Source organism: Microcaecilia unicolor, chromosome 1 (genome assembly GCF_901765095.1).
Source record: "Microcaecilia unicolor chromosome 1, aMicUni1.1, whole genome shotgun sequence".
NCBI lineage: Eukaryota > Metazoa > Chordata > Amphibia > Gymnophiona > Siphonopidae > Microcaecilia > Microcaecilia unicolor.
The window spans coordinates 645,553,296-645,578,434 of record NC_044031.1 but is presented as its reverse complement, the minus strand read 5'-3'; the positions used below and the strand labels follow the sequence as shown (position 1 = coordinate 645,578,434).

The 25,139-nt window shown below is 43.7% G+C and overlaps 1 protein-coding gene across 1 annotated transcript in view; it reads left to right on the top strand.

Moving 5' to 3' along the window:
* The first annotated feature begins 264 nt into the window (after positions 1-264).
* Positions 265-25,139, top strand: part of SLC15A3 (solute carrier family 15 member 3) — a 49,851-nt gene continuing 24,976 nt past the window's right edge. The window contains exons 1-4 of the mRNA XM_030222229.1: positions 265-1,463; positions 3,974-4,266; positions 12,327-12,471; positions 19,184-19,288. Coding sequence (XP_030078089.1) covers positions 888-1,463; positions 3,974-4,266; positions 12,327-12,471; positions 19,184-19,288 — 1,119 coding nt within the window. The 5' untranslated portion in view covers positions 265-887. The remainder of the gene's footprint in view (positions 1,464-3,973; positions 4,267-12,326; positions 12,472-19,183; positions 19,289-25,139) is intronic.

Sequence of the window (25,139 nt, the reverse complement as noted above, 5' to 3'; positions counted from 1 at the left end):
TACTTTAAACAACACTGCCTATCAAAACACTTACAACACCAGCCTCACAACCCCCTCCCCCCTCCACACACACACTACTACTACTACTACTACTATTTAGCATTTCTATACGCACACACACACACCACCACCACCACCACCATTCTCACATGATCAACTGTGCTAGTCAGTGAGTGTGGGAAGGCTCTTTCTGTCTCCAGTAAGGATGACACAAACTCAGCCACATCCTGCCACACTTGACCCACTGTATGAGACAGGCTTTGACAGGCGGTGTCTCTCAGCTGCTGCTTCTGAGGATCACATGAAGGGAAAAGTGATAAGAATGGAAAGATGAACAGAAAAATTAGTGATAAAAGATAAGAGGGCGAAAAAACAAAGAGATGGGAGATTGTACTTTCTGCTTAAACAGGAACCTCACTCAGAGTTCAAGTGACTTTGGAGAAACACTTTCAGTTCTGCTCGGATCCTTGCTGTCATCTGATCAGACATGTGATCTCCCAAAATCAGTGTAGCATCTAATGGGAAACTCACAGAGTGCATAGGGGAAACTGAGTTCCAACACAGACAGACGGTTGAACAGAGGCACAAAGGTAGGCAGTGGGCACAGAGTCCTACACACACAGAGAAACATAAGAGGTAAACAATAGGCACACACACATACACAAAGAGCATGACAAACACAGAGACAGGTAGCAGGACACCAAGTTACAAAAGATATACAAAGTGAACAACACAAACTCACAAAAGAGGAGGTTCAAGGAAACACATAGATGTGCCACATACACACATAAGCACACTGATGTATACATACACTCACATATCCTGTAACCTGGAGTTCTGCACGCACCCCTGGACAAACTAACTGGATATACAGTACATCCTGAAGGATGCCGCGGATGGAAAGCAGTATGCCCAGAGGGCAGAATGGAGAAAGAAGACCTCTTCTAGGGAAAGAAGCCACTGGTAGGCCCAGTGACAATTCCCTCTTTGCAGGACGGAAGACTGCCTGTGCGGCAATCCTGCTGGTGGAAATCCTGGAGCGGATCGCGTTCTTTGGGATTGTCTCCAATCTTGTACTCTACCTCAATAGCAACATCTTTAACTGGGGAGGGCCACAGGCATCGCAAGCCTCTCTGCTGTTCCTCGGAGCCTCTTATCTCCTCTCACCACTGGGAGGCTGGCTGGCAGATGCTTACCTGGGCCGTTACTGGACCATCCTGTTCAGCTTTCTGCTCTACATGACAGCCTCTAGTGTCCTGCCAGCCACAGCCTCTGATGAGCTTCGACCACTGTTGTGTGGCAAGCTGCAAGAGTTTAATCTTCTGGGAAATTCATGTACGAAAGCTGAAGTTTGCGAACAGCCTACACCATACTGTGCTCCTGCAATGTACAGTGGTTTGATATTACTCGCTCTCGGCATCAGCTCCGTCAGAGCCAATGTGACGTCCTTCGGAGCAGATCAGGTAAGGTTCCAGATACTGAAAGTCTCCCCTGGAAAAGGCAGCATTAGCATAGATGTGGCATGCAGGTCTGGGCAGAAGGTAGTGGTCGCACCAACAGCAATAAGGGGTGGGGGTAGATGCTGGACAAAAGAGGGTGGAGAAGAGAAGAGGAGATGCTGGACACCTGGGAGGGAGGTAGAGAATGGAAGGGGAGATGCTGTATGTTTGGGAAAGGGTAGGGAAGAGATGGGTAGATTCTGGACATGGGGTAGGGGGTAGAAAAGGGAAGCATAGATGCAAAAATAAAAAAGCAGTTTGGTGGCTGTGATATTTTTAACTAAATCCACTAAAGCATAATCCAAAGATGGTGTACATAAGCTTGCAAGCACTAAGTGGAAACATCCATCAATAATTCATATGCAGATTCCATAAAAAGTGTCACAACCTGAAAAAAAATAATCCAGCTGATATGAAAAAAAAATCACTAGGCTTTCCCCCAATTCTGATATTTGCATTTCATTTCTGTGGTAAGGTTTGTGTTTAAGGTTTTAGATAACTGCTTCCGCGGTTATGAATCTAAATAAAATCAGGTGGTGCTTTCTTCTGCTTTTCATCAGAGCCCCATGCAGGCATCACACTGAAAGTATGAATACAACACGGATGGACAGCTGAGAAGTAGATATGGGGGAGGGAGTAAGAGATTTCTGAAAACAAGAGGAAGCAGTCACTGTGGAAAGTACACTATTTGTGATTTTTAAAAAGGGCAGAAAAAAATAAAATGTTAGGATACAGTGAAAGGAGATTGAGAAATATGACTACAAAGTATGTGTTTGATCTAAAAGGGCCTCTGGACAGCAGCAGTTAATAGGAACATTTTGAAAGGTTATGGCAATGAGACAAGGCTTTTCCTGGAATTAGAGTCTCATTAGACCTGTCCTCCGGCCCGTCCTACTGCTTGAAATCACAGTGACTTTGTCCTGTATAGCTAATAATGACAGATGGACTGTGTTTATAACTCCTGTATTTCTTGTGAAATGAAGGGATAGGATAGCCCAGCTTACTGTATGACTGAAAACATTTCCTTTGGAGTTTTGTATGAAAGAACAAGTACTACTAATCATTTCTATAACACTACTAGACATATGCAGTGCTGTACATGTTACATGCAGGTAGTCTTTATGTCCCTAGTGGGCTCACAATCTTATAGTGTTTTTTTGTACCTTGGGCAATGGAGGGTTAGGTGACTTGCCCAAGGTCATAAGAAGCTGCAGTGGGAATTGAACCTAATTCCCCAGGATATCGGCCCACAGCACTAACCATTAGGCTACTCCTCTGCTCCCTCCACAAAAAAAGGAAGGGGAGAGCTCTTTTGTGAGAGAGGGCAAACAACTGCACCTCAAGCACACGCAACTCAGTTTGGTTTTGACCAGCTGGCGGAAGATCAGACCAAGGAAGGGAAGTTAGTGCTCGCCTAAGAAAGAGACAAGAGAGGACAGAGAAACAAATGAAATGCAGAAAGAAGCAGAGACAAAGAGGTGGGAGGCAGGTGAAGAGTGGGGAAAGAAAGTCAAAATAAACAGGTTAAAAGATACAGTAAAAAAAATCTGAGGAGTCATAATTCAAAAAGGGGAAGAAAGATTGGCAGATAACAGAGAAAGGGAAAGTCAACATGGGGCTAGTCTGGTGCCTCAGTGGCAATGCTGTGTGCTGCCATATAAAGGTCTCAGGTTCAATTCCCTGGCCAGACTCTGCTCCCTGCACCTGTCAGGGTTGGGGATGTTGCTGCTGCAGCAGAGATCGCAGTCCCCAGAGAACACAGCCATTGCTCAGTGAGGACATCTGGTGGGCAAACTCAAGATCTGTGCTACTGCACACTGGAGGGAGCTGCAGTCTGTGACACCTCACTGAGGACTGACAGTGCACGGGCTGGACTGAGGAAGTTGTAATAGACATAATAAGGAGGAGAAGATCCCTGTGTCAGTTGCAAATGAAGGCTTGTGGTTTCAATTGCAGTGGAAGATGAAAGGGACAGGGAGATATAGAAAGAGAGATAGACATAGGGCAGTGTTCCCCAAGTCCACTCCTGGAGTACCCCTTGCCAGTCAGGTTTTCAGGATATCCACAATATTCATGAGAAAGATTTGCATACACTGCCTCTAGCTGCTGCACTAACCACTAGCTACTCCTCCACATCTATCTATCTATCTATCTATCTATCTATCTATCTATCTATCTATCTATCTATCTATCTATCTATCTATATGTGGAGGAATAGCTAGTGGTTAGTGCAGCAGCTGGAGGCAGTGTATGCAAATCTTTCTCATGAATATTCATTGTGGATATCCTGAAAACCTGACTGGCTGGGATGCCTCCAGGACCAGGTATGGGAACCACTGGGTTAGAGTATGAGAAAAAAATAGGATGGGAAGAGAGAGAACCAGAGAGACATCCAGATAGATGGGAAAAGAGAAGTACACAATCAGTCAAAGCACTAGAGATTCTGACACAAATTTCTTGTTTCCCCTGGCTAGGTGACAGATTGTGGCCGGGAAGCCACCCGCCAGTTTTTTAACTGGTTTTACTGGTGCATAAATATTGGAGGCATCATCTCACTGCTGGTGGTGGCCTTTATTCAGCAGAACGTGGATTATCTAATTGGTTATGCCATACCCTCCATCTGCGTGGTGCTAGCCCTCTTCGTTTTCTTGCTGGCCACACCGTCCTTCATCATCAAACCTGCCCATGGCAGTCAGATCTCAGCCATGATAAAAACCAGCCTTCAAACCTGCTGTCAAACCAGGAGGAACAAAAGCAACCAGGACAGGTGGGCTGCTGTTATGTGGAATCTGATTGGCTCAGTGTAGTCATGTGATGATTCAGTAAACACTAGAGCCCTCACACACTTTAACTAATATGTTTGTAATAGAAACAATAGGTACCTTTTACTAAGTTACGCTAACAGATTTAGCACATGCTAAAGAATTAGTGTGCGTTAAGTGCCACGCAGCCCATTGATATACAATGGGCTGAACAGCATTCAGCACAAGCTAATTGTTAGTGCACACTAAATTCGTTAGCAAACCTTAGTAAAAAGACCTCAATGTCTAGTAGAAACTCTGATGTCATAATTCCTATAAAATTAAGAATTATTGTATTACAATATCAGAAATGGCACGACTGAACTTCAATTTGAAGGGAGACAAAAACACTAAGGGGCCCTTTTACTAAGCTGTGTAGGCACATACAATGTCAATTTTGAACTACCGCCCGGCTACCGCGAGGCCCAGGCGGTAGTTTCATTTTTTATGCACGTCCACAAGACACCCTAACCGGGCAGTCATCGGCATTGTACATGCGTAGACCATTACCACCCGGTTAATGCGTGAGACTTTACTGCTAGTTCAATGAGTGGCAGTAAGGTCTCAGGCCCAAAATGGATGCGCACCAATTTTTATTTTGCTGCATGTCCATTTTCAGCCCAAAAAAAGGCCTTTTTTGCATGCGCAAGTTGTATTTTTGCACCAAATTAGATCATATTTTTCTTTAGATCATTTACAGATTTTATGCTGCTTATATTTGAAATAAGCAGTGGATTTTCCCAAGTCCATCTTAATTATGGCTTATGGACTTTTAGGAAATTATCCAAACCTTTTTAAACCCTTCTAAGCTAACTACTTTTACCACATTCTCTGGCAATGAATTCCAGAGTTTAATTACATCTTGAGTGAAAAAATATTTTCTCTGATTTGTTTTAAATTTACTACTTAGTATCTTCATTGCATATCCCCTAGTCCTAGTATCTTTGGAATGAGTAAACAAGCAATTCACATCTACTTACATAAGTACATAAGCACCGCCATACTGGGAAAAGACCAAGGGTCCATCAAGCCCAGCATCCTGTCTCCGACAGTGGCCAATCCAGGCTTCAAGAACCCGGCAACCACCCCCCCCACCCCCCCCCAAAAAAAAAAAAAAAATTATGTTTTATCATTATCATGCTACCCAAGATCCTTCTGGAATACTAAATATATATATATTTTTTGTTACATTTGTACCCCGTGCTTTCCCACTCATGGCAGGCTCAATGCGGCTTACATGGGGCAATGGAGGGTTAAGTGACTTGCTCAGAGTCACAAGGAGCTGCCTGTGCCTGAAATGGGAATGGAACTCAGTTCCTCAGGACCAAAGTCCACCACCCTAACCACTAGGCCACTCCTCCACTATTCATGATGTATTGTAAGTCACATTGAGCCTGCAAAGAGGTGGGAAAATGTGGGATACAAATGCAATAAATAAATAATTAATGTATTTTATAGACCTTTTTCATATCTCCTGTCAGCTGTCTCTTCTCCATGCTGAAGAGCCCTAGCTGCTTTAGCCTTTCCTCATAGGAGGTCATCCCATCCCCTTGATCATTTTCGTCACCTTCTCTGTACCTTTTCTAATTCCGCTATATCTTTTTTTAGATGCGGTGACCAGACCTGCACACAGTATTCGAGGTGTGGTCGCACCATGGAGCAATACAAAAGCATTATAACATTCTCATTTATTCCTTTCCATTGCTTTCCTAATAATTCCTAACATTCTATTTGCTTACTTAACCGATGCTGCACACTGAGCAGAGGGTTTCAACCTATCATCAATGATGACACCTAGATCCTTTTCCTGGGTAGTGACTCCTAATATGGAACCTTGCATCATGTAGCTATAGTTTCAGTTCCTCTTTCCCACATGCATCACTTTGCACTTGCTCACACTTAACGTCATCTGCCATTTGGATGCCAAGTCTCCAAGACATGTAAGGTCCTCTTGCGATTTAACAACTTTGAATAACTATGTCATCAACAAATTAATTTCTTTACTAGTTATTCCCATCTGTAGATTATTTATAAATATATTAAAAAGCAGTAGTCGCTGCACAGACCCCTGGGGAACCCCACTATCAACCTTTCAACCCTACTCTCCATTTTCTATCTTTTAACCAGTTTTTAATTCACAATAGGACATTACCTCCTATCCCATGACTTTATAACTTCCTCTGGAGTCTTTCTTGAGGTACTTTGTCAAATGTCTTTTGAAAATCCAGATACACAATATCGACCGGCTCAACTTTATCCACCTGTCTATTCACTCCTTCAAAGAAATGTAGGAGATTGGTGAGGCAAGATTTCCCTTCACTAAATCCATGTTGACTTTGTCTCATTAATCCATGCTTATGTATATGTTCTGTAATTTTGTTCTTTATAATAGTCTCTACCATTTTGCCTGGCACCAACTTCAGGCTCACCGGCCTATAATTTCCCAGATCACCTCTGGAACACTTTTTTAAAAATTGGCATTACATTAGTCACCCTCCAATCTTCCAGTACCATGCTGAAAAATATTTGTTTCTATTTTAATACATTTCAAGGGTGTATTTAAACATCTGAATCATATCTCTCCTCTCCCCAAGACAGGCCCAACCACTAAGTGGACTAGACATCCACCTTGGGTGGCACAATTTGAGGGCCAGCACAGTTGCAGCAATCAATATGCTTATTCAGCATCTCCCTATCCTCCCCACAATTTGTTCAGTGACTTTTCTTCCCTTCCCTTTCTTACCTTCTCTGTGGCAGCACTGGCATTTCTGTAAGATTTTCCACAAAGCTCATCATGCCCAACATCAGGCATTGAGCATCTGTGCATCTTCAAGCCCTACAGGGTCCCACCCCTCCTGAAACAGGAAGTTCTGAAAGGACAGGACTCCCCTCCAAACTTCCAGAAGCTCAAGACCCCTCACCAGCTGTGACAAGTGATGTGTTCACAAGCTGATTAAAAAGCCAGTGCTGCCGCAGAGGAGGTAAGGAAGGGAAGTCACTGAACACCTTGGGGAGATGCTGGGTACCACCAAAGAGGGGTATAAGGAAGGTCAGAGATGCTGGACACCACGGGGAGGGGGGATAGGGAAGGACAGATTTACTGGACACCGTGGGAAGGAATAGGGAAGGAGAGATGCTGAACATCATAGTGGGGGATGGGCAAGTACTGAAGGAGAGAGATGCTGAACACCATGGGGAGGAATAGAGAAAGAAAGAGATGCTGGAAACCACGGGAGGGGAAGGAGAGAAGATAGGGAAGGAGAGATGCTACTGAAGATGTGAGAGGGTGGGAGGACCTTGAGTCACTCTGGAGTGGGGGATATACATCTAAAGTTTCACTTAGGGTGTCATGAACCCTTGGGCTGGTCCTGCTTGTTCCTCTAGGGTATACACATTCAGGCTTTCAAATCTCTTTTCATACATCTTTTGATCTCCATCCCCTCCTGGTGTCTCTTCCATCAGCTATTTTTCCATTCCTGTAGCAACTATTTGGGTACAGGTGCCCTCCTTGCCTGAGTCCCATATATGGGTCTTGCTTTTCCTGCCTTTATATAGGAAAACAATAGCATAATTTCTGAAGCTGAAGACTCCCATGAGTCAGGTCCTTGAATATGTATGTAAAAGGCAGTTCTTAGCCTTCATAATAAGTTTCCAGCTCGTATTAACAGAAGAGTCAAAGATAATTCCTCTCTCTCTCCGCTCCTCAGAGGAACATGATTGTTACTACAGAAAAGGCCCCACTTCACTGGTCAGTAAAGAAGTTGAAGCAATGCAGGTGGAGGGGACTGTGCCCTTCACCTCAACTTTGACCTGGAAAGGGAAATGAATGTCAAGCACTTATTACGGAAGGCTGAGTGATGACTTGAGGCCCACTGTGTAACTGAAACTCACACTCCTGCAGTCTACCACTGCCATCAGCACACTACAGTGGCAGCTTTTCCTACATTTCCTCTCTAGATTGGGCTCTGATATGAGTCATGTGTATTTGAGAAACTTGCTTGGCATAAAAGAAATTAGAAGAAACTGATGACTCTTGTAAAACTAGGGGAAAAGGTTGGTGCTACAATATTCCTCCTCCCTGCCAGTGTTCCTTCCAAAGGTCATGCCCCACTATGATTTCTCAAGACCACTGTTCTAGTGTTTATGGAAAAAGACCATTTTTTATAAGATAAGTAATTAAGGCTGCAGGGCAACTAGTCCAAATAGCAATCTTGCCAGACAGTTAAGGCTATTTCTCCTTTACTGTTACAATGGACTTAACAACTTCCGTTTAAAAACAATGACAAAATGGCTGTGAGATGCTCCCCCCACCACTCCCCATTCATGTAGCATATGAAAGACAGACCTGGAAGAAACTTCTTGGGGTTATGTTCTAGTGCATCATTCTTCCTCTAGAAAAGGATAAACTGTACTTTATAACAACACCATAGATGGAAAGCCAGATCAAAATATACAGTACCAGGGCCGCCAAGAGACTGGGCCGGGGCCGGGCCCAGGGTAAGGCCGCCCCCGGGGCCCTGCCCCTGCCGCCACCCCCCCACCCCCCCCCCCCCCCCCCGAGGCCGCCGCGCCGCAGTCCCCTCTCTCCACCCGCCCACCCTCAGCCCCATTGACAGCCTCCCTCCGTCCGCCACCGGGCCGGGACCCCTGCATTTATGTCACAGCGCCTCACCTCCATATGAAAGCGCAGCGGCGGCAGATCGCCTCCCTTCAGGCCTTCCCTCCCTGTGTCCCGTCCTTGTCTGATGTAACTTCCGCGAGGGCGGGACACAGGGAGAGAAGGCCCAAAGGGAGGCGATCTGCCGCTGCTTCACTTTCACACTGAGGTGAGGTGCTGTGATTTGAATGCAGGAGGACCGGCCCGGTGGCGGACACATGATGGAGCTGAGGGCGGGCGGGTGAGACCAGAGACTGTGGCGCCGGGACCCACTTGGATGCTCGGGTATGGGGAATTTTTCCCCCCTGCCCCCCCTCTCAGCGGCCCTGCTAAGAGGTCCTTTTACTAAGGCATGCCAAAAAATAGCCTATGCTAGTGTAGGCGTGTGTTTTGGATTTGCGCAAGTCCATTTTTCAGCATACCTGCAAAAAAGGCCTGTTTTTTTAGCCGAAAATGGATGTGTGATAAAATAAAAATTGGCACATGTCCATTTTGGGTCTGAGACCTTAGCGGTAAGGTCTCATGCGTTAATTGTCAGTGCGCGTACACTACCAATTATCGCCCGGTTAGCACCGCGTGTCAGAAAGTAAAAAATATTTTCTAGTGCATGTATCAGACGCACGTAAAAACTAGAATTACTTCCCGGGGCACACCTAAGCGCCTTAAAAAAAGGGCCCCTAAATACCAAAAACACAATTAGATCCAGTGTTACACCATTAAAGCCTATTATGGCTACATATATTCACATATTTTCTCTGTTTTAGGGGAAAAGGACATCAGTGGCTATAATGGCCCACAAATTTTGAGGCACAGTAAAAGCTTCACAAACACACCACCATCACTGGTCAAAAAACCCCTAAAGGGGTTAGCTTGGCAGAGTTTTAAAACTAAACATGACCAGAACCGAGCTTCTCCTCTTTCCCCCTAAACCTGCCTCTCCTCTCCCCCCGTTCTCTATTTCGGTAGATAACACTCTCATCCTCCCTGTCCCGTCTGCGCGCAACCTTGGAGTCATCTTTGACTCCGCTCTCTCCTTCTCTGCTCATATTCAGCAGATTGCCAAAACCTGTCGTTTGTTTCTCTATAATATTAACAAAATTCCCCCTTTCCTCTCCGAGGACGCTACCAAAACCCTTACCCACACCCTTATCACCTCTCGCCTAGACTACTGCAATTTGCTTCTCGCTGGTCTCCCGCTCAGCCATCTATCTCCTCTTCAATCTGTCCAAAACTCTGCTGCGCTTCTTATATTCCGCCAGAGTCGCTATACTCACGTTAGCCCTCTCCTCAAGTTGCTTCACTGGCTCCCTATCCACTTCCGCATACGGTTCAAACTTCTCCTTTTGACCTACAAGTGCATCCACTCCACAGCTCCTCAGTACCTTTCCGCTCTGTTCGTCTGTCCAATTTAGATTGTAAGATCTGTTGAGCAGGGACTGTCTTTTCAAGTTAATTTGTACAGCGCTGCGTAAGTCTAGTAGCGCTATAGAAATGTTTAATAGTAGTAGTAGTAGTAGTAGTAGTAATAGTAGTGTTAGACGGTTTCCTAAAGGACAAGTCCATAAACCACTACTAAATGGACTTGGGAAAAATCCACAATTCCAGGAATAACATGTATAGAATGTTTGTACGTTTGGGAAGCTTGCCAGGTGCCCTTGGCCTGGATTGGCCGCTGTCGTGGACAGGATACTGGGCTCGATGGACCCTTGGTGTTTTCCCAGTGTGGCATTACTTATGTACTTATGTACATATGGCTTATGACTCATATAGTTTCTACATGTAATACAATTTACTGCTAATAAACACGTACTATATTGCTGATGTAGAGATGCACTATGATTATTTATGTGGTGATATCACTGCTGTAGAAAAGCACTACAATTGTGTATGTGGTGATATCACTGCTGTAGAGAAGCACTGCAATTGTTTATGTGGTGATATCACTCCTGTAGAGAAGCACTGCAATTGTGTATGTGGTGATAAAGCACAGATTGAGTGAATTCCTACCTTTCAAAATATAAAGAGGATTTTTCTACATGGGCTGCTCACGAAGCTTTGAGAGGCGAAACGGATGGCTCCGTTGAGCCTGGAGAGCCTTTGGTTTAAGATAAGTGCATTGCATCTGTGTATTCTGAAATATCATGTTATGAATTAAAAATTTTATAAGCAGCAAATCGTTTGTGTTCATTAGCAGTAATTTTTATTACATGCAGAAAGTTAGATGTCATAAATAGGGGAATTAGGTATAAAAATGAAGGGGGTATTTGGCCAGTGGTGGTGGTGTGTTTGTGAGGCTTTTAATGTGCCTACAAATTTGTGGGCCATTTTAGCCACTGAGGTCTTTTTTTGCCCTAAAAAAGAAAAAATAGTAACATAGTAACAGTAACATAGTAGATGACGGCAGAAAAAAGACCTGCACGGTCCATCCAGTCTGCCCAACAAGACAAACTCATATGTGCTACTTTTTGTGTATATCTTACCTTGATTTATAACTGTCATTTTCAGGGCACAGACCGTACAAGTCTGCCCAGCACTATTCCCGCCTCCCAACCACCAGCCCCGCCTCCCACCACTGGCTCTGGCACAGACCGTATAAGTCTGCCCAGCACTATCCCCGCCTCCCAACCACCAGCCCCGCCTCCCACCACCAGCTCTGCCACCCAATACTTGAATATATGTAGCCATAACAGGCGTTAATGGTGTAACATTGGATCTAATTGTGGTTTTCGTAAGCTGTACTTTAACCATCTCAGACCTGATATTAAATTCATGGAGTTATGTTCTAGTGCATCATTCTTTCTCTAGAAAAGGGTATAAGCCGTGCTTTAGCAGTCTCAGACCTGATATTACCTTCCTGGGGTTATATTCTAACATATAGTAACATAGTAAATGACGGCAGATAAAGACCTGTACAATCCATCCAGTCTGCCCAACAAGATAAACTCATTTTACACGGTATGTGATACTTTATATGTATACCTGAGTTTGATTTGTCCTTGCCATTCTCAGGGCACAGACCGTAGTAGTCTGTCCAGCACTGTTCTTGTACTAAAAGTTCTGAAGCTTACGTCGAAACCTCTTAAAATTTACACTCCAGCATCATTCTAGTGCATCATTCTTCCTCTAGAAAAGGATACACTGTACTTTAACCATCTTAGGACCTGATGTGATCTTAGATATCAAAGCCCACCACAGTGAAAACAGATTTATACACACATGAAGCTTACAGCTATAAGCTCACTGTGTCTTTAGTGTTTTTACCATTGTTGGAACTAGACACTTCTGGGGTGTAATATTTCTTGAACTGTGTAGTTATTAATGCACATCCCACAATCCTCACTAATAATATATTGTCATTTTATATCACAGGACAAACACAATCTTGCCACATATACAGGACAGCACTAAGAAAAGTCTGGCTGATCACAAAGAGGTGATCTCTAATATCCAGGTTTTGAAGAAGATTCTGCCCGTGATGGTGATTCTAATTCCCTATTGGATGGTGTATTTCCAGGTCTGTACTATTCCCAGAAATAATATCAGCTCCAGCAGGCAAAATAATTGTACAGCCCCCTCATACACCAGTTAAATTCCAGGAATAACATGTGTGGAATGTTTGTACGTTTGGGAAGCTTGCCAGGTGCCCTTGGCCTGGATTGGCCGCTGTCGTGGACAGGATGCTGGGCTCGATGGACCCTTGGTCTTTTCCCAGTGTGGCATTACTTATCATCAATAAGTACATAAGTAATGCCACACTGGGAAAAGAACAAAGGTCTATCGAGCCCAGCATCATGTCCACAACAACGGCCAATCCAGGCCAAGGGCACCTGGCAAGCTTCCCAAACATACAAACATTCTATACATGTTATTCCTGGAATTGTGGATTTTTCCCAAGTCCATTTAGTAGTGGTTTATGGACTTGTCCTTTAGGAAACTGTCTAGCCCCTTTTTAAACTCTGCTAAGCTAACCGCCTTCACCACGTTCTTCGGCAATGAATTCCAGAGTTTAATTATGCGTTGGGTGAAGAAAACTTTTCTCCGATTTGTTTTGAATTTACTACACTGTAGTTTCAACGCATGCCCCCTAGTCCTAGTATTTTTGGAAAGCGTGAACAGACGCTTCACATCCACCTGTTCCACTCCACTCAATATTTTATATACCACTATCATGTCTCCCCTCAGCCATCTCTTCTCCAAGCTGAAAAGCTCTAGCCTCCTTAGTCTTTCTTCATAGGGAAATCGTCCCATCCCCGCTATCATTTTAGTCGCCAAATATCCACACCATAGAATTCTATAAATACCACCACCACCACCTATTTACTAGGCGGTAAGTGCTCCTGAGCTAAACCTGTGCTAATCATCACTGTGTGGTGATTTTCCAATTAGCGCAGGGCACGCCTACTCTCCACCCCCAAACACACCTCTGTGCTAAAAAATATTTTACTTTTTAGCATAGAATTGGCACATGCCAAACCCAGAACTATCGCAGGATGCCTAAGAACGTCCCGCAAAGGTGTCCCTAAATGCATAATATCCCCAGAAGAACTCAACAATTGCACCTCAATTACCTTCTGCAATCTTCTTATGTAATAATATGTTTATGGACTGGTCATCCATTATCTGTCAGTCTATGTTCCATTTATTTAAAGTGCTTTATTAATATATTCACCCAAGGCAGTGTACTTATTTACTGGCTACATAGTAAGATGTTTCATTGTATTGTAGGAACAGCATTAGCATCATATCTATGTTATTCAAATGTTCTATTGTGTGCTTATTAGGGGCCCTTTTACTAAACCGCATAAGCGTCTATGCGCGCTCAACGCTCCAAAATGGAGTTACTGCCTGGCTACCGTGTGGCTCTTGCGGTAATTTCATTTTTGGCGCATGGCCGATACACGCGGCCGAAAAATAATTTTTTTTCGGACATGCGTATTGGACGCGCGTAGGTCATTACCACCCGGTTACCGCATGAGACTTTACTGCTAGGTCAATGGCTAGCGGTAAGGTCGCAGACCCAAAATGGACGCACGGCAATTTTGATTTTACCACACATCCATTTTGGGAAAAGATTTTAAAAGGCCTTTTTTACAGGCATGCTGAAAAATGGATCGGCATGTGCCCAAGACCCGTGCCTACACTACCACAAGCCATTTTCAGCGCACCTTAGTAAGAAGACCCCAAGGTGTTTCATTGGTATTATGTACACATCATATTATATCTATGTTATTTGAGCGTTCTTCCATGCTATTATGGTATCATTTATTTTGTACTGACATTTATCATATTTCTGATATATGATTGTAACTACAGTGCTTTAAATATGTATATTTCTGATACTGTTTCATGTTAGTCCTATTACTAGGTCTGAATTTGCTGTCTCTAAGTTTACCTCATTGATTATATTTATGTTTATATTTGGTCATTCTACTATTTTTAGGCTGTTAACAAAATTGTACATTTTGGGGGAGATTCTATTTATGGCACCTGGAAAATTCATGTGAAAATCATTTTTGCCTAAGCGTATTCTATAAGATTTAGGCATGGTATATAGAATATGCTTAGTTGATATCCCAGCGCCTAAAACTTTTACACCAATGAAAATATGGCGTAAATCCCTACATGTAGATTTATGTGGACTGGGCCATATTCTATAACTCACTTGTAAATTTGGGAACATCCATGAAATGTCCATTTCCCCGCCTATAACCATGCCCCTTTTTGAATGTGAGCATTAGAATTTAGGCAGTTATTTACAGTATATGCTTAGTCAGTAATGAACGTAAATTCTAAATATTGTCATCCTTTGGCCCAGGAGATGGAAGAACCCATGGCCTGAGCAGAGCAGAATCTTGTTTTCCTCTCGGTATCTCATGTGGCAGGAGTGACCTATATGGAAGCAGTTTTCTAAGCAGAAATCTCTTGGATCCCAGAGATTGGTCTCTGTTAGAGCCTGCCTTTTGAGCAATATAGTCAATAGATGAGGCACTCCTGTCATTGACCTGATGGCCATGGCAAGGAATACCAAGGCTCCTCATTTCTTCAGTTGCAGGAAGAAACCGTTATCTGAAGGCTTAGATGCGCTGGTCCAGCCTTGGTCTGGAAAGGATCTACTGCATGTGTTTCCATCTTGGCCTCTGATTGGATGAGTGCTTCAGCGGATAGAGGCCCTTCAAGGTGGGCTGGGGCTGACGACTCTGGACTGGCTGAGGCATCGTGATACAAAGATCTCATCTCATGCACCTCTTGTCAACGTTCCCCTTCGGTTTCTTCAGCTGCACTTCCTGCTATTTCAAGGCTCCATCAGCATGCCCGACATGGCTTGATTCTCATTTACAGCCTGGCTTTTGAGCAGACAAGATTGTTGAAGAAGGGTTACTCAAGTGGGATGATTAGGACCTTGCTGAGTTCCAGGAAGCATTCTTCTTCAATGGCCTATGTGAAAGTATGACAGATTTTCAAAGATTTGTGTGATGATAGGGTACTGTCTGGCACCACTTCGAATGTCTGTTGGTGACATTTTTGGATTTCCTTCAGGATGGAATGGATACAAAGCTAGCCATGTCCTCTCTTAGGGTTCAGTTAGCCGGTTAAAAATTTGAGACCCCCCATTCTAGCAGATTGTCCCCCCCCCCCTCCCTTGGTATCTGAACCTTATCCTGTTAGCCTTAGTCAAGGCACCATTCAAAACTCTGTGCCATGTAACTCTAAAGGATTTGTCTTTGAAAGTAGTCTTTTTGGTGGCCATCACTTCAGCATGGCATATTTCAGAGGCACAGGCCCTTACTTGTCGAGAGCCGTTTCTTCTTCATTCTAAGGAGAAAGTTGCCTTGTGCCTGGTTCCATCCTTTTTGCCTAAGGTGGTGTCTCCTTTTCATCTCAATCAGTCTATTACTCTGCCAGTCTTTTCTAGGGCAGACACCGAGGACTCTCTCTATTGGTTGCATGTATGCCAGGCTCTATTTATGTTTATGTTTGATAAGTATCTTCTATACCACCAAATCTAGACTGCCCCAACTTGACATTTCGTCCTTTAGATTGTAAGCTCCTTCGAGCAGGGACTGTCCTTCTTTGTTAAACTGTACAGCGCTGCGTAACCCTAGTAGCGCTCTAGAAATGTTAAGTAGTAGTAGTAGTAGTTATTTCCTGCTTAAATTTTGTTAGGAGAGTGAGTAATACTATTTCAGTGCTGTGTAGGGGGCGAAATCCTGATTGTGAGTCGTGTAGTATTGTGAATTTGTTTATGTACTCATTAAGTTGTTTGGTTACCAATCCTTCCATTAGTTTGAGTACGCAAATTTGCATGCGCAAATCAGAATACAACCTAATTTGTGTGCACAGATCCGGCTGCACTATACAGAATCCAGGGAAAAATCTTGAACTGAATTCTGAAATTAACTGGAAGCCAATGATAGTGAATTAACCGTGAAGTGACACAATTGTATTTTTTAGCAAAAGAAAAGACTCAGACAGCAGTGTTCTGGACTGATTGTAGGTGTTTCATTAAAGAAGAATTAATTCAACTGTAGACAATATTGCAATAACCTAGATGTATAAGTACCATAGAGTAGAGAAGGGTAAGACAAGCTGAGGAGTACAGATATTTCCGGGCAGATCAAAAATGATGAAGTGCATTGAAACAACGCCTAATAGTTGAAGCTACCTGATGTTCAAAGCTGAGATGTTGATCAATAAGGACTCAAAGGTATTTAAGAAAGTATGATAATGGGAATGGAATACCTCCAATCAAAGGAGAAATAGTAGGGCAGAAATAACCTACCTATTAACCATGAAGTGGTGGATTTTGTCGGGTTAAAAGTCATGTGATTGCCATTGAGCAAAATGGCAACAGAGTTGAGACAAGATTGTATTTGGATCAGATCCAGAAAATCTGGATCATGGGTGGAAAGAAACAAAATATCATTAGCATAGTTAGACCATATTGCATTCTTGGATAAGACTAAGAAGGGGACTCAGACAAATATTAACAAGGATAGGAGTCAAGACAGATCTCTGAGGAATTCCACAGGGGGCAAACCTGACAGCTATGGTTAGTGATGTAGGAGCGGAACCAATGAAAAACTGTTCCAGATACTCTAATATTAGACAGACGAGATAAGAGAAGATCATGATAAAAAAAAATGAAAAGCAGAACTCAGGTGAAATGAAATAATAAGAGCTATTTTACCTGAGTAAAAAATTGAATGAACAGAGCTGATCGGTGCTGTAAGAAGTGTTTCTGTGCTATGGCCAGGTCTAAATTCTGACTGATGAGGATGAAGGAAGTGGGAATGTTCAATATGTTGAAGAAGTTGTCTAAAGACAAATTGTTCTGTTAATTTAGATATAATTGGTAGATGCAAAATAGGATGATAATTATCAGGAATGGCTGGATCAAGAAGTTTCTTGAAAATAGGACAAACCATGGCCCTTTTCCATTCTACTGGGAATACTCCAGGGATAAACTTTGATTAAGCATCATAAGAAACAAGAGAATCAAGCTATGACATGACAGCTTAAGGCATTGGCTTGGTAGAGGTCAGAGAAACAAGTTGTTAATCTATTGGTAACTGATTTTTGTACTGATGAAAGGGTAGCCAGATTAAACTGTTTCCATTGAGAAGAAAGAGAGACATCAGTAAATGGAGTGTGAGATAAGTTTGGAGAAAGTTCTGGAAAGATGTCAGTGGAAAAGAACATAACGCTAGAAGTTTATTTGAGGACAGAACAAGGTCATTTGCCCTATTGAACGGTGGAATTGAGAAATCAAATCTAGTAGCTGTAAACTGGTTTATGATCTTGAACACAGATTTTGAGGGATTATTAGAGTTCTTTACTTTACTGGTAAAGTAGGGGTGCTTTGTTTTTTTTTAATTTCCTGGTGGTACAGACGGTGAAGGTGTTTAGAATGCTGTAGCGCAGCTTCTGTTCAATGTTTGTGCCAGAGGCTCTGTGCTTTTTTTTGCGAAGGACACATAAGTTACATAAATTGGATAGACTTTTTATTCTGTTTAGAGGTCAGAAGAAAGGAGAAACAGCTTTGAAAGCAACGATTACTTGATGGATTAAGAAGGCAGTTGCTTTGGCTTACTTTCTTGCTGGTACGCAACTGTGGAATGAGCTGAAAGTCCTTTCCACCAGAGCCCAGGCTTTGTCATAGGCTGAACTTTCCTTGATTCCTCCTCAGGAGATTTGTAAGGCGACAACTTGATTGTCCCTTCATTCCTTTGTGAAGCATTACAGATTGGATGTGGCAGCTAGGCAGGAGGCAACTTTTGGGCTACAGAATTGGCTCAAGGGTTGTCTGCTTCCCGTCCTCATTGAGCTTAGTTTATAGTTTAAAATTTTCTATACCACTCAAACTGACTCACAGAACTCGGCAGTGTACAGGCAGAGGACTGCTTTGTTATTTCCCACTCAACAGGAATGGTCTGAGAAAGGAGAAATTAGATTTTACCTGCTAATTTTCTTTTCTTGAATCTCTCCAGACCATTCCCAATCCCTCCATGTAAGTAGGAGTTTATATTTCTTTTTCTGTAGTTTATGTGAGTTCGTAGTCCACAAGCCTGGAGTGCCAGATAGCGGCTGGACTTGGTAGACCCTTGAGTTCTATGTTGTTTGATGTTTGTTTTCAAATGTAAAAAAAAAGAGAGAGAGAGAGAGACATGGAAAACAGAAAGGTTGTTTCCTCTTCCCTGGGTTTCTTGTATTGGGGATTTCGTTATTGTTCTCCACTACCATCTTGGGCTTTGTCAGTAGAAATGCTGAGTGACTCTGGGCTACACAGGACCTAATAAGGTGAAATCACAAAATAGTTTTTAGTCTCCCCATCTGCTGGTAGGAGGGCATATACCCACTTAACGGGAATGGTTTGGAGTGTTTCGAGAAAAGAAAATTAGAAGACAAGATCTAATTGCTCCTTATATATTCATATATTACTGAAGTAACACAATGAATGTGCCAGTTATGATGATCATGTGAGTTTTCATTTCTGAAATGGGATCGCATCAGAGAAATGTTTGGGATGTACCTTGGTAAATGGGCAGTATCGAATTGTTTTAAATAATAAAAGCAGAATGAATAAACTGGCCAGCATTAAATAGCTTGTCTCAGGTAACATGATGTTTGCTGTTCTGCCTGTGGTTTACATTTCTGTTCTCTTGTCTCTGAGTTTCTCTTGTACTCTCCCTATGAATTTCAAACATGGCTGTTCCATTCTCTCTTAGATGCAGAGCACTTACTACTTACAGGGTTTGCATCTCCACATCCCTGATATCTTCAGAAGCCAGCCATCAAACCACAGCTCCAGCAGAATAGACGGCGGCTACACGGTACTATCAGTCCCATCTTCCCACTCTTTTAGCCATATAAATTTGGTAGATGTACCAGTCTTCTACTGTTTGACCTCTTCCCTACCCACTGTTGTCCGCTAACACTCAGAATGCGATGGAAATACTGGATCCAATATTCAAAGGATTTGTGCTCCTAACTTTGAGAGTTACGCTCATAAATTGTATTCATTGAAAATTTACTTGGGCTCCGTTCATAACTTTATACTCAAACCTTCACCAAACTCTTAAGTTTAGGAGCACAAAAAGTGGTGGTAACCTGGGTGGATTTAAGGCGGGGGGGGAAACGTAGGAGTTTAGAACCAATTTTGAGTACTAGGCTCATAAATTAGGCTCATAAATCTAGGCAAATGAATGGCAGGCCTAAATTTATAAGTCAAACACAGCGACAGTGACAACAAAGTTGAAGCTAGATGATGTCCAAATTGTGCAGAAAATTTTATTCAAACATCCAATGACTCGACATGAGCCGTGTTTTGGCCACAATGGCCTGATTCAGGAGTTTTAATAGAATGTTTTATGAACATTCTAGCTTTCAAATATATCAACAGATAATAATGCACTGATCAGTGTTTTTCGGAGGTGAGAGGTCCTTCGGATGGACTACTGAGGATTATCGTGGACTCACTTTTAGCTGACGGAGCTGGTCTATTGTGGATTATTGGTGACAGGTCAGAGGATATTCAGAATTGTCCTGAGAACTCAGCTCTCTGTTAGAGCCCATGCGTGTATTGGTGCATTATTACCCGTTGCTATATTTGAAAGCTAGAGTGTTCAGAAAACATTCAATTAAAGACTCCTGAAGCAGGCCATTATGGCCGAAACACAGTTCGCATCTCGTCATTGGATGTTTGAATAAAATTTTCCGCACAATTTGAACATTGTCTAACTTTAACTTTGTTGTCACCTTTGCTGTATTTGACTTATCTATGTGAATGCGAGGGATCTTATTCTTTTATTTCCTTTGTCGAGGCCTAAATATATGTGTTAAAAGGGGTAATTCTATAAATTGGCTCCTCCATTTTGGTGCCCTGATAAGAGCAAGGGGAGCGCCAATGCTATAATGGAATCAGGGTGCCCTAATTCCATTATAGAATACTAGCACAAACCATTGGCGCCAAAAATAAGGTGAACCTGTTTATGCTAAGTCAATGGCAGTCATAAGTGGGCACAACTAGATGCACCAATCAACATGCACAACTTACAGTATTCCAGAAGCTTCATGTGTTGATAGTTGACACATCCATGTTCTGCCTATGCTCCTCGCAGGTGTACACCCCGTTTATAACTGTGAGCTATGCCACTCACGCACGAGCATACAGATTACCAGTTTGGGCAGAAGCATGTGTAAATGGTGTCTATTCTACAATTACGCATGCCAGATGCATATATGTGCTGGTGTGCCCTATACAGAATTGCTCTTATAACTTTTAAGTTCCTAAATTAAGATGAATTTTCAGCTGAAAACTTATGCTCAGTTCAGGCTGAAAATAGAGCACAAATTTTGGAGCATAAATTTAGGAGCTCAGCTTTTATGAATAGAGCCCACTGTCAACAGTAACAGCAACAGCAACATGAATGGAAATACCTAAAAGGGAAAGCCGTAAGATACAGAGACTGAAAAAAAAGTAACTAATCTTCCTTTGGAAACAGGCTTAATTGACCTTTCTCTACTCGCTGACTTTGTGTAGCTCATGCTATGAAAATGCTTGAGAAGAGGGCTGTTCATTCAAAACAGAGAAAGCAGACACTGACCACAGCTTAAGTATTCAGTACCAAGCCCTGATCTTGTATAGAAGTCAGTCAAATTGCCTCTAATGAATCTCCTTGCCGTCATGAAGATGTTGTGTGGTGGCAGGTGGTTGTGGTGTTTGAAAATTTCTCTCCAGTGCCTGAGGTACAGGAGCACCAGGAGCACTGTCTCTGGCTTCCAAAAATTAGGTTCCCTGCACAGAGACATGACCAGGCTTCCAGGTGCAATAGGTATATACAGTGGGGGAAATAAGTATTTGATCCCTTGCTGATTTTGTAAGTTTGCCCACTGACAAAGACATGAGCAGCCCATAATTGAAGGGTAGGTTATTGGTAACAGTGAGAGATAGCACATCACAAATTAAATCCGGAAAATCACATTGTGGAAAGTATATGAATTTATTTGCATTCTGCAGAGGGAAATAAGTATTTGATCCCCCACCAACCAGTAAGAGATCTGGCCCCTACAGACCAGGTAGATGCTCCAAATCAACTCGTTACCTGCATGACAGACAGCTGTCGGCAATGGTCACCTGTATGAAAGACACCTGTCCACAGACTCAGTGAATCAGTCAGACTCTAACCTCTACAAAATGGCCAAGAGCAAGGAGCTGTCTAAGGATGTCAGGGACAAGATCATACACCTGCACAAGGCTGGAATGGGCTACAAAACCATCAGTAAGACGCTGGGCGAGAAGGAGACAACTGTTGGTGCCATAGTAAGAAAATGGAAGAAGTACAAAATGACTGTCAATCGACAAAGATCTGGGGCTCCACGCAAAATCTCACCTCGTGGGGTATCCTTGATCATGAGGAAGGTTAGAAATCAGCCTACAACTACAAGGGGGGAACTTGTCAATGATCTCAAGGCAGCTGGGACCACTGTCACCACGAAAACCATTGGTAACACATTACGACATAACGGATTGCAATCCTGCAGTGCCCGCAAGGTCCCCCTGCTCCGGAAGGCACATGTGACGGCCCGTCTGAAGTTTGCCAGTGAACACCTGGATGATGCCGAGAGTGATTGGGAGAAGGTGCTGTGGTCAGATGAGACAAAAATTGAGCTCTTTGGCATGAACTCAACTCGCCGTGTTTGGAGGAAGAGAAATGCTGCCTATGACCCAAAGAACACCGTCCCCACTGTCAAGCATGGAGGTGGAAATGTTATGTTTTGGGGGTGTTTCTCTGCTAAGGGCACAGGACTACTTCACCGCATCAATGGGAGAATGGATGGGGCCATGTACCGTACAATTCTGAGTGACAACCTCCTTCCCTCCGCCAGGGCCTTAAAAATGGGTCGTGGCTGGGTCTTCCAGCACGACAATGACCCAAAACATACAGCCAAGGCAACAAAGGAGTGGCTCAGGAAGAAGCACATTAGGGTCATGGAGTGGCCTAGCCAGTCACCAGACCTTAATCCCATTGAAAACTTATGGAGGGAGCTGAAGCTGCGAGTTGCCAAGCGACAGCCCAGAACTCTTAATGATTTAGAGATGATCTGCAAAGAGGAGTGGACCAAAATTCCTCCTGACATGTGTGCAAACCTCATCATCAACTACAGAAGACGTCTGACCGCTGTGCTTGCCAACAAGGGTTTTGCCACCAAGTATTAGGTCTTGTTTGCCAGAGGGATCAAATACTTATTTCCCTCTGCAGAATGCAAATAAATTCATATACTTTCCACAATGTGATTTTCCGGATTTAATTTGTGATGTGCTATCTCTCACTGTTACCAATAACCTACCCTTCAATTATGGGCTGCTCATGTCTTTGTCAGTGGGCAAACTTACAAAATCAGCAAGGGATCAAATACTTATTTCCCCCACTGTATGCATGTTTGCCACGTAGAGAGAACATACTGCCATTGCTGCAGATGTTTTTGCGACAAGGGGACCAGTACCGCCGTTGCATGTTTTGTGTAGTGTATTTTCGACTGGCAGAAATGTTTATCTCAAAGCGTATATGATATTTGCAGTGCGTCCTCTTTCTAAACATTATTCTTGTGTATTTTTGAATATCAGAACACGTTTATTTCTTTCTTCCATTATGGACTCACATTTATTTCACCATTTTGACGTCATATCAAAAATGCCTCTCTAGATCTATTTATTGTGCACTAAATTCTTTAATGCATACTACCAAACTGAATGTGCAGTGTTTCTGGGGATCTGGCAGTGGTTCAGAGTAAGCTGCAAAGGGCTGGTCGCACATGGTGACTGTAGTTTAGTCTTATCTGCTAATCTCCTCCAGTCTCTGCATTCACTCATCCTGTCTGAAGGTCTCCCAGTTTCTTGCCTGTCCTGAGCTTTATCCACTCTCTTACATCTCCAAAGGCTGCTTCAGGATATCCCAATTCTCCCACTGTGTGTGAGCCCGCTGCTCGTGACCTTCTCAAGACCACTGCCACATCCCCAGAATCACTCCATACAGCCAAGCAGTCAGAGTAAAACAATGTCACCATTGCTTTCTGGTGCTTTCTCTTCCACATTTACAGCACCACTCCCTCACTGAGACACCAGGGCAATCCAAGAATGCACAGCAGGCATTTACTGTACCTACAGATCATCAGCGTAGCTACGGATAGATCTGGGTGAGCACAGGCCCACCCAGCGGTGGCACCACACTCCCCTCTCTCCCTCTCCTCCACTGGCAGCCGATATCTGACCCTGTCTCTGAAGCCCCTCCCCGATATACCTCAGAGGCAGCCGCAGAGATTCATTTTTGCTGACTGCGCCAGCCTAGCAGGCTTCCTTCTGCCGCGTTCCACCTGTAAGGAAACAGGAAGTGATGTCCATGAGGGCAGGATGCGGCAGAAGGAAGCCTGTGCAGACAGTGGAAATTAATCACTGAGGTCACCTCTGATGGGGAAGGGGATCAGAGACAGGGGGAGTTACTGGTCTGCAGGTGGGGAACTGGAGAGAGAGAGAGATGTTGGATATGGGGGAGGGGAGAGGAGCTGAGGAGAAAGTTTTAAAAAAACAGGGGTGGGGGGCATGGAATGGCCCAGCTAAGTTAACTCTGGGCCCACCCAATGTACTAGTCCTGGCTACACCACTGCTATAGGCTATCCCTGACTCAATGCACCATCCTTTCTGAACTGTACATTGCTAGGCCACCTTTTACCTCTTCAGCTGGAGTGGATACTTTGGGGATGATTCATCAGTGGGTACCTCCATTTAGGCGGTAGAAGCCTATTCTATAATGGAACTGGGCAGCCAGGTTCCATTATTGATTTCTAGAACAATCCAGAATCAGCCACCCTAACATTTAGATGTAAAGCTTGTATAAGTGCAGGTGCCTAAATGCAGCAGAGGTGGGCTTATAAGTGGGAGCCCTGACGATGCTCCACCCACCTTGCAAATACCCACTTTGTAAGTTAAGTGGGACACAGAATAGAACTTAGGGCAATTATTGACATTTTTGTGTGTATGTGTGCACATGCGCACTAAATTGTTAGCACTGAGGTCAATTCTATAAAAGGTCATCTAAATTTAGGTACCTAGAATGTGCCTAATGGAGGCCTGTTCTGTAACGGAACTTAAAGAGTAGAGAGGTTGGGGTGGTGGATGGGTCTACCAACTTGAGACAACCATGCAACGGATAACACACTGATAAGCCTTTATCAAACGTATAAATGGCAAGTGACCGACTCACCTGCAAATGCGCAATAGAGACTTCCCTCTCTGTCCCGCCCTCGCGTCAAGACATGATGATGTCAGAGGGCGGAACAGAGAGGGAAACGGAGTCAGACTGTCGGACGCTGACGCTGCCGCTTGGAAACAAACGTCACGTACACCAACCTCCACCCTCCCCCCATCCCCGCTGCCGCTCCCGCCCCCCTCCGTATCAGGCCCCCTGCACTGACCTGACAGCGCCTCTCACCTCCATGTGGAAGTGCTGCAGGCAGCAGCAGATCACTCTGCTGCTGCCTGCAGCGCTTTCACACAGAGGTGAGAAGCGCTGTCAGGTCAGTGCAGGGGGCCCGGCACGGAGGGGGGAGGGAGCAGCGGCGAGGAGGGTAGCTGGAAATCTCGCCCATTTTAACAGGCTTGGCTAGTTAGACAAGAAACTGAGACTA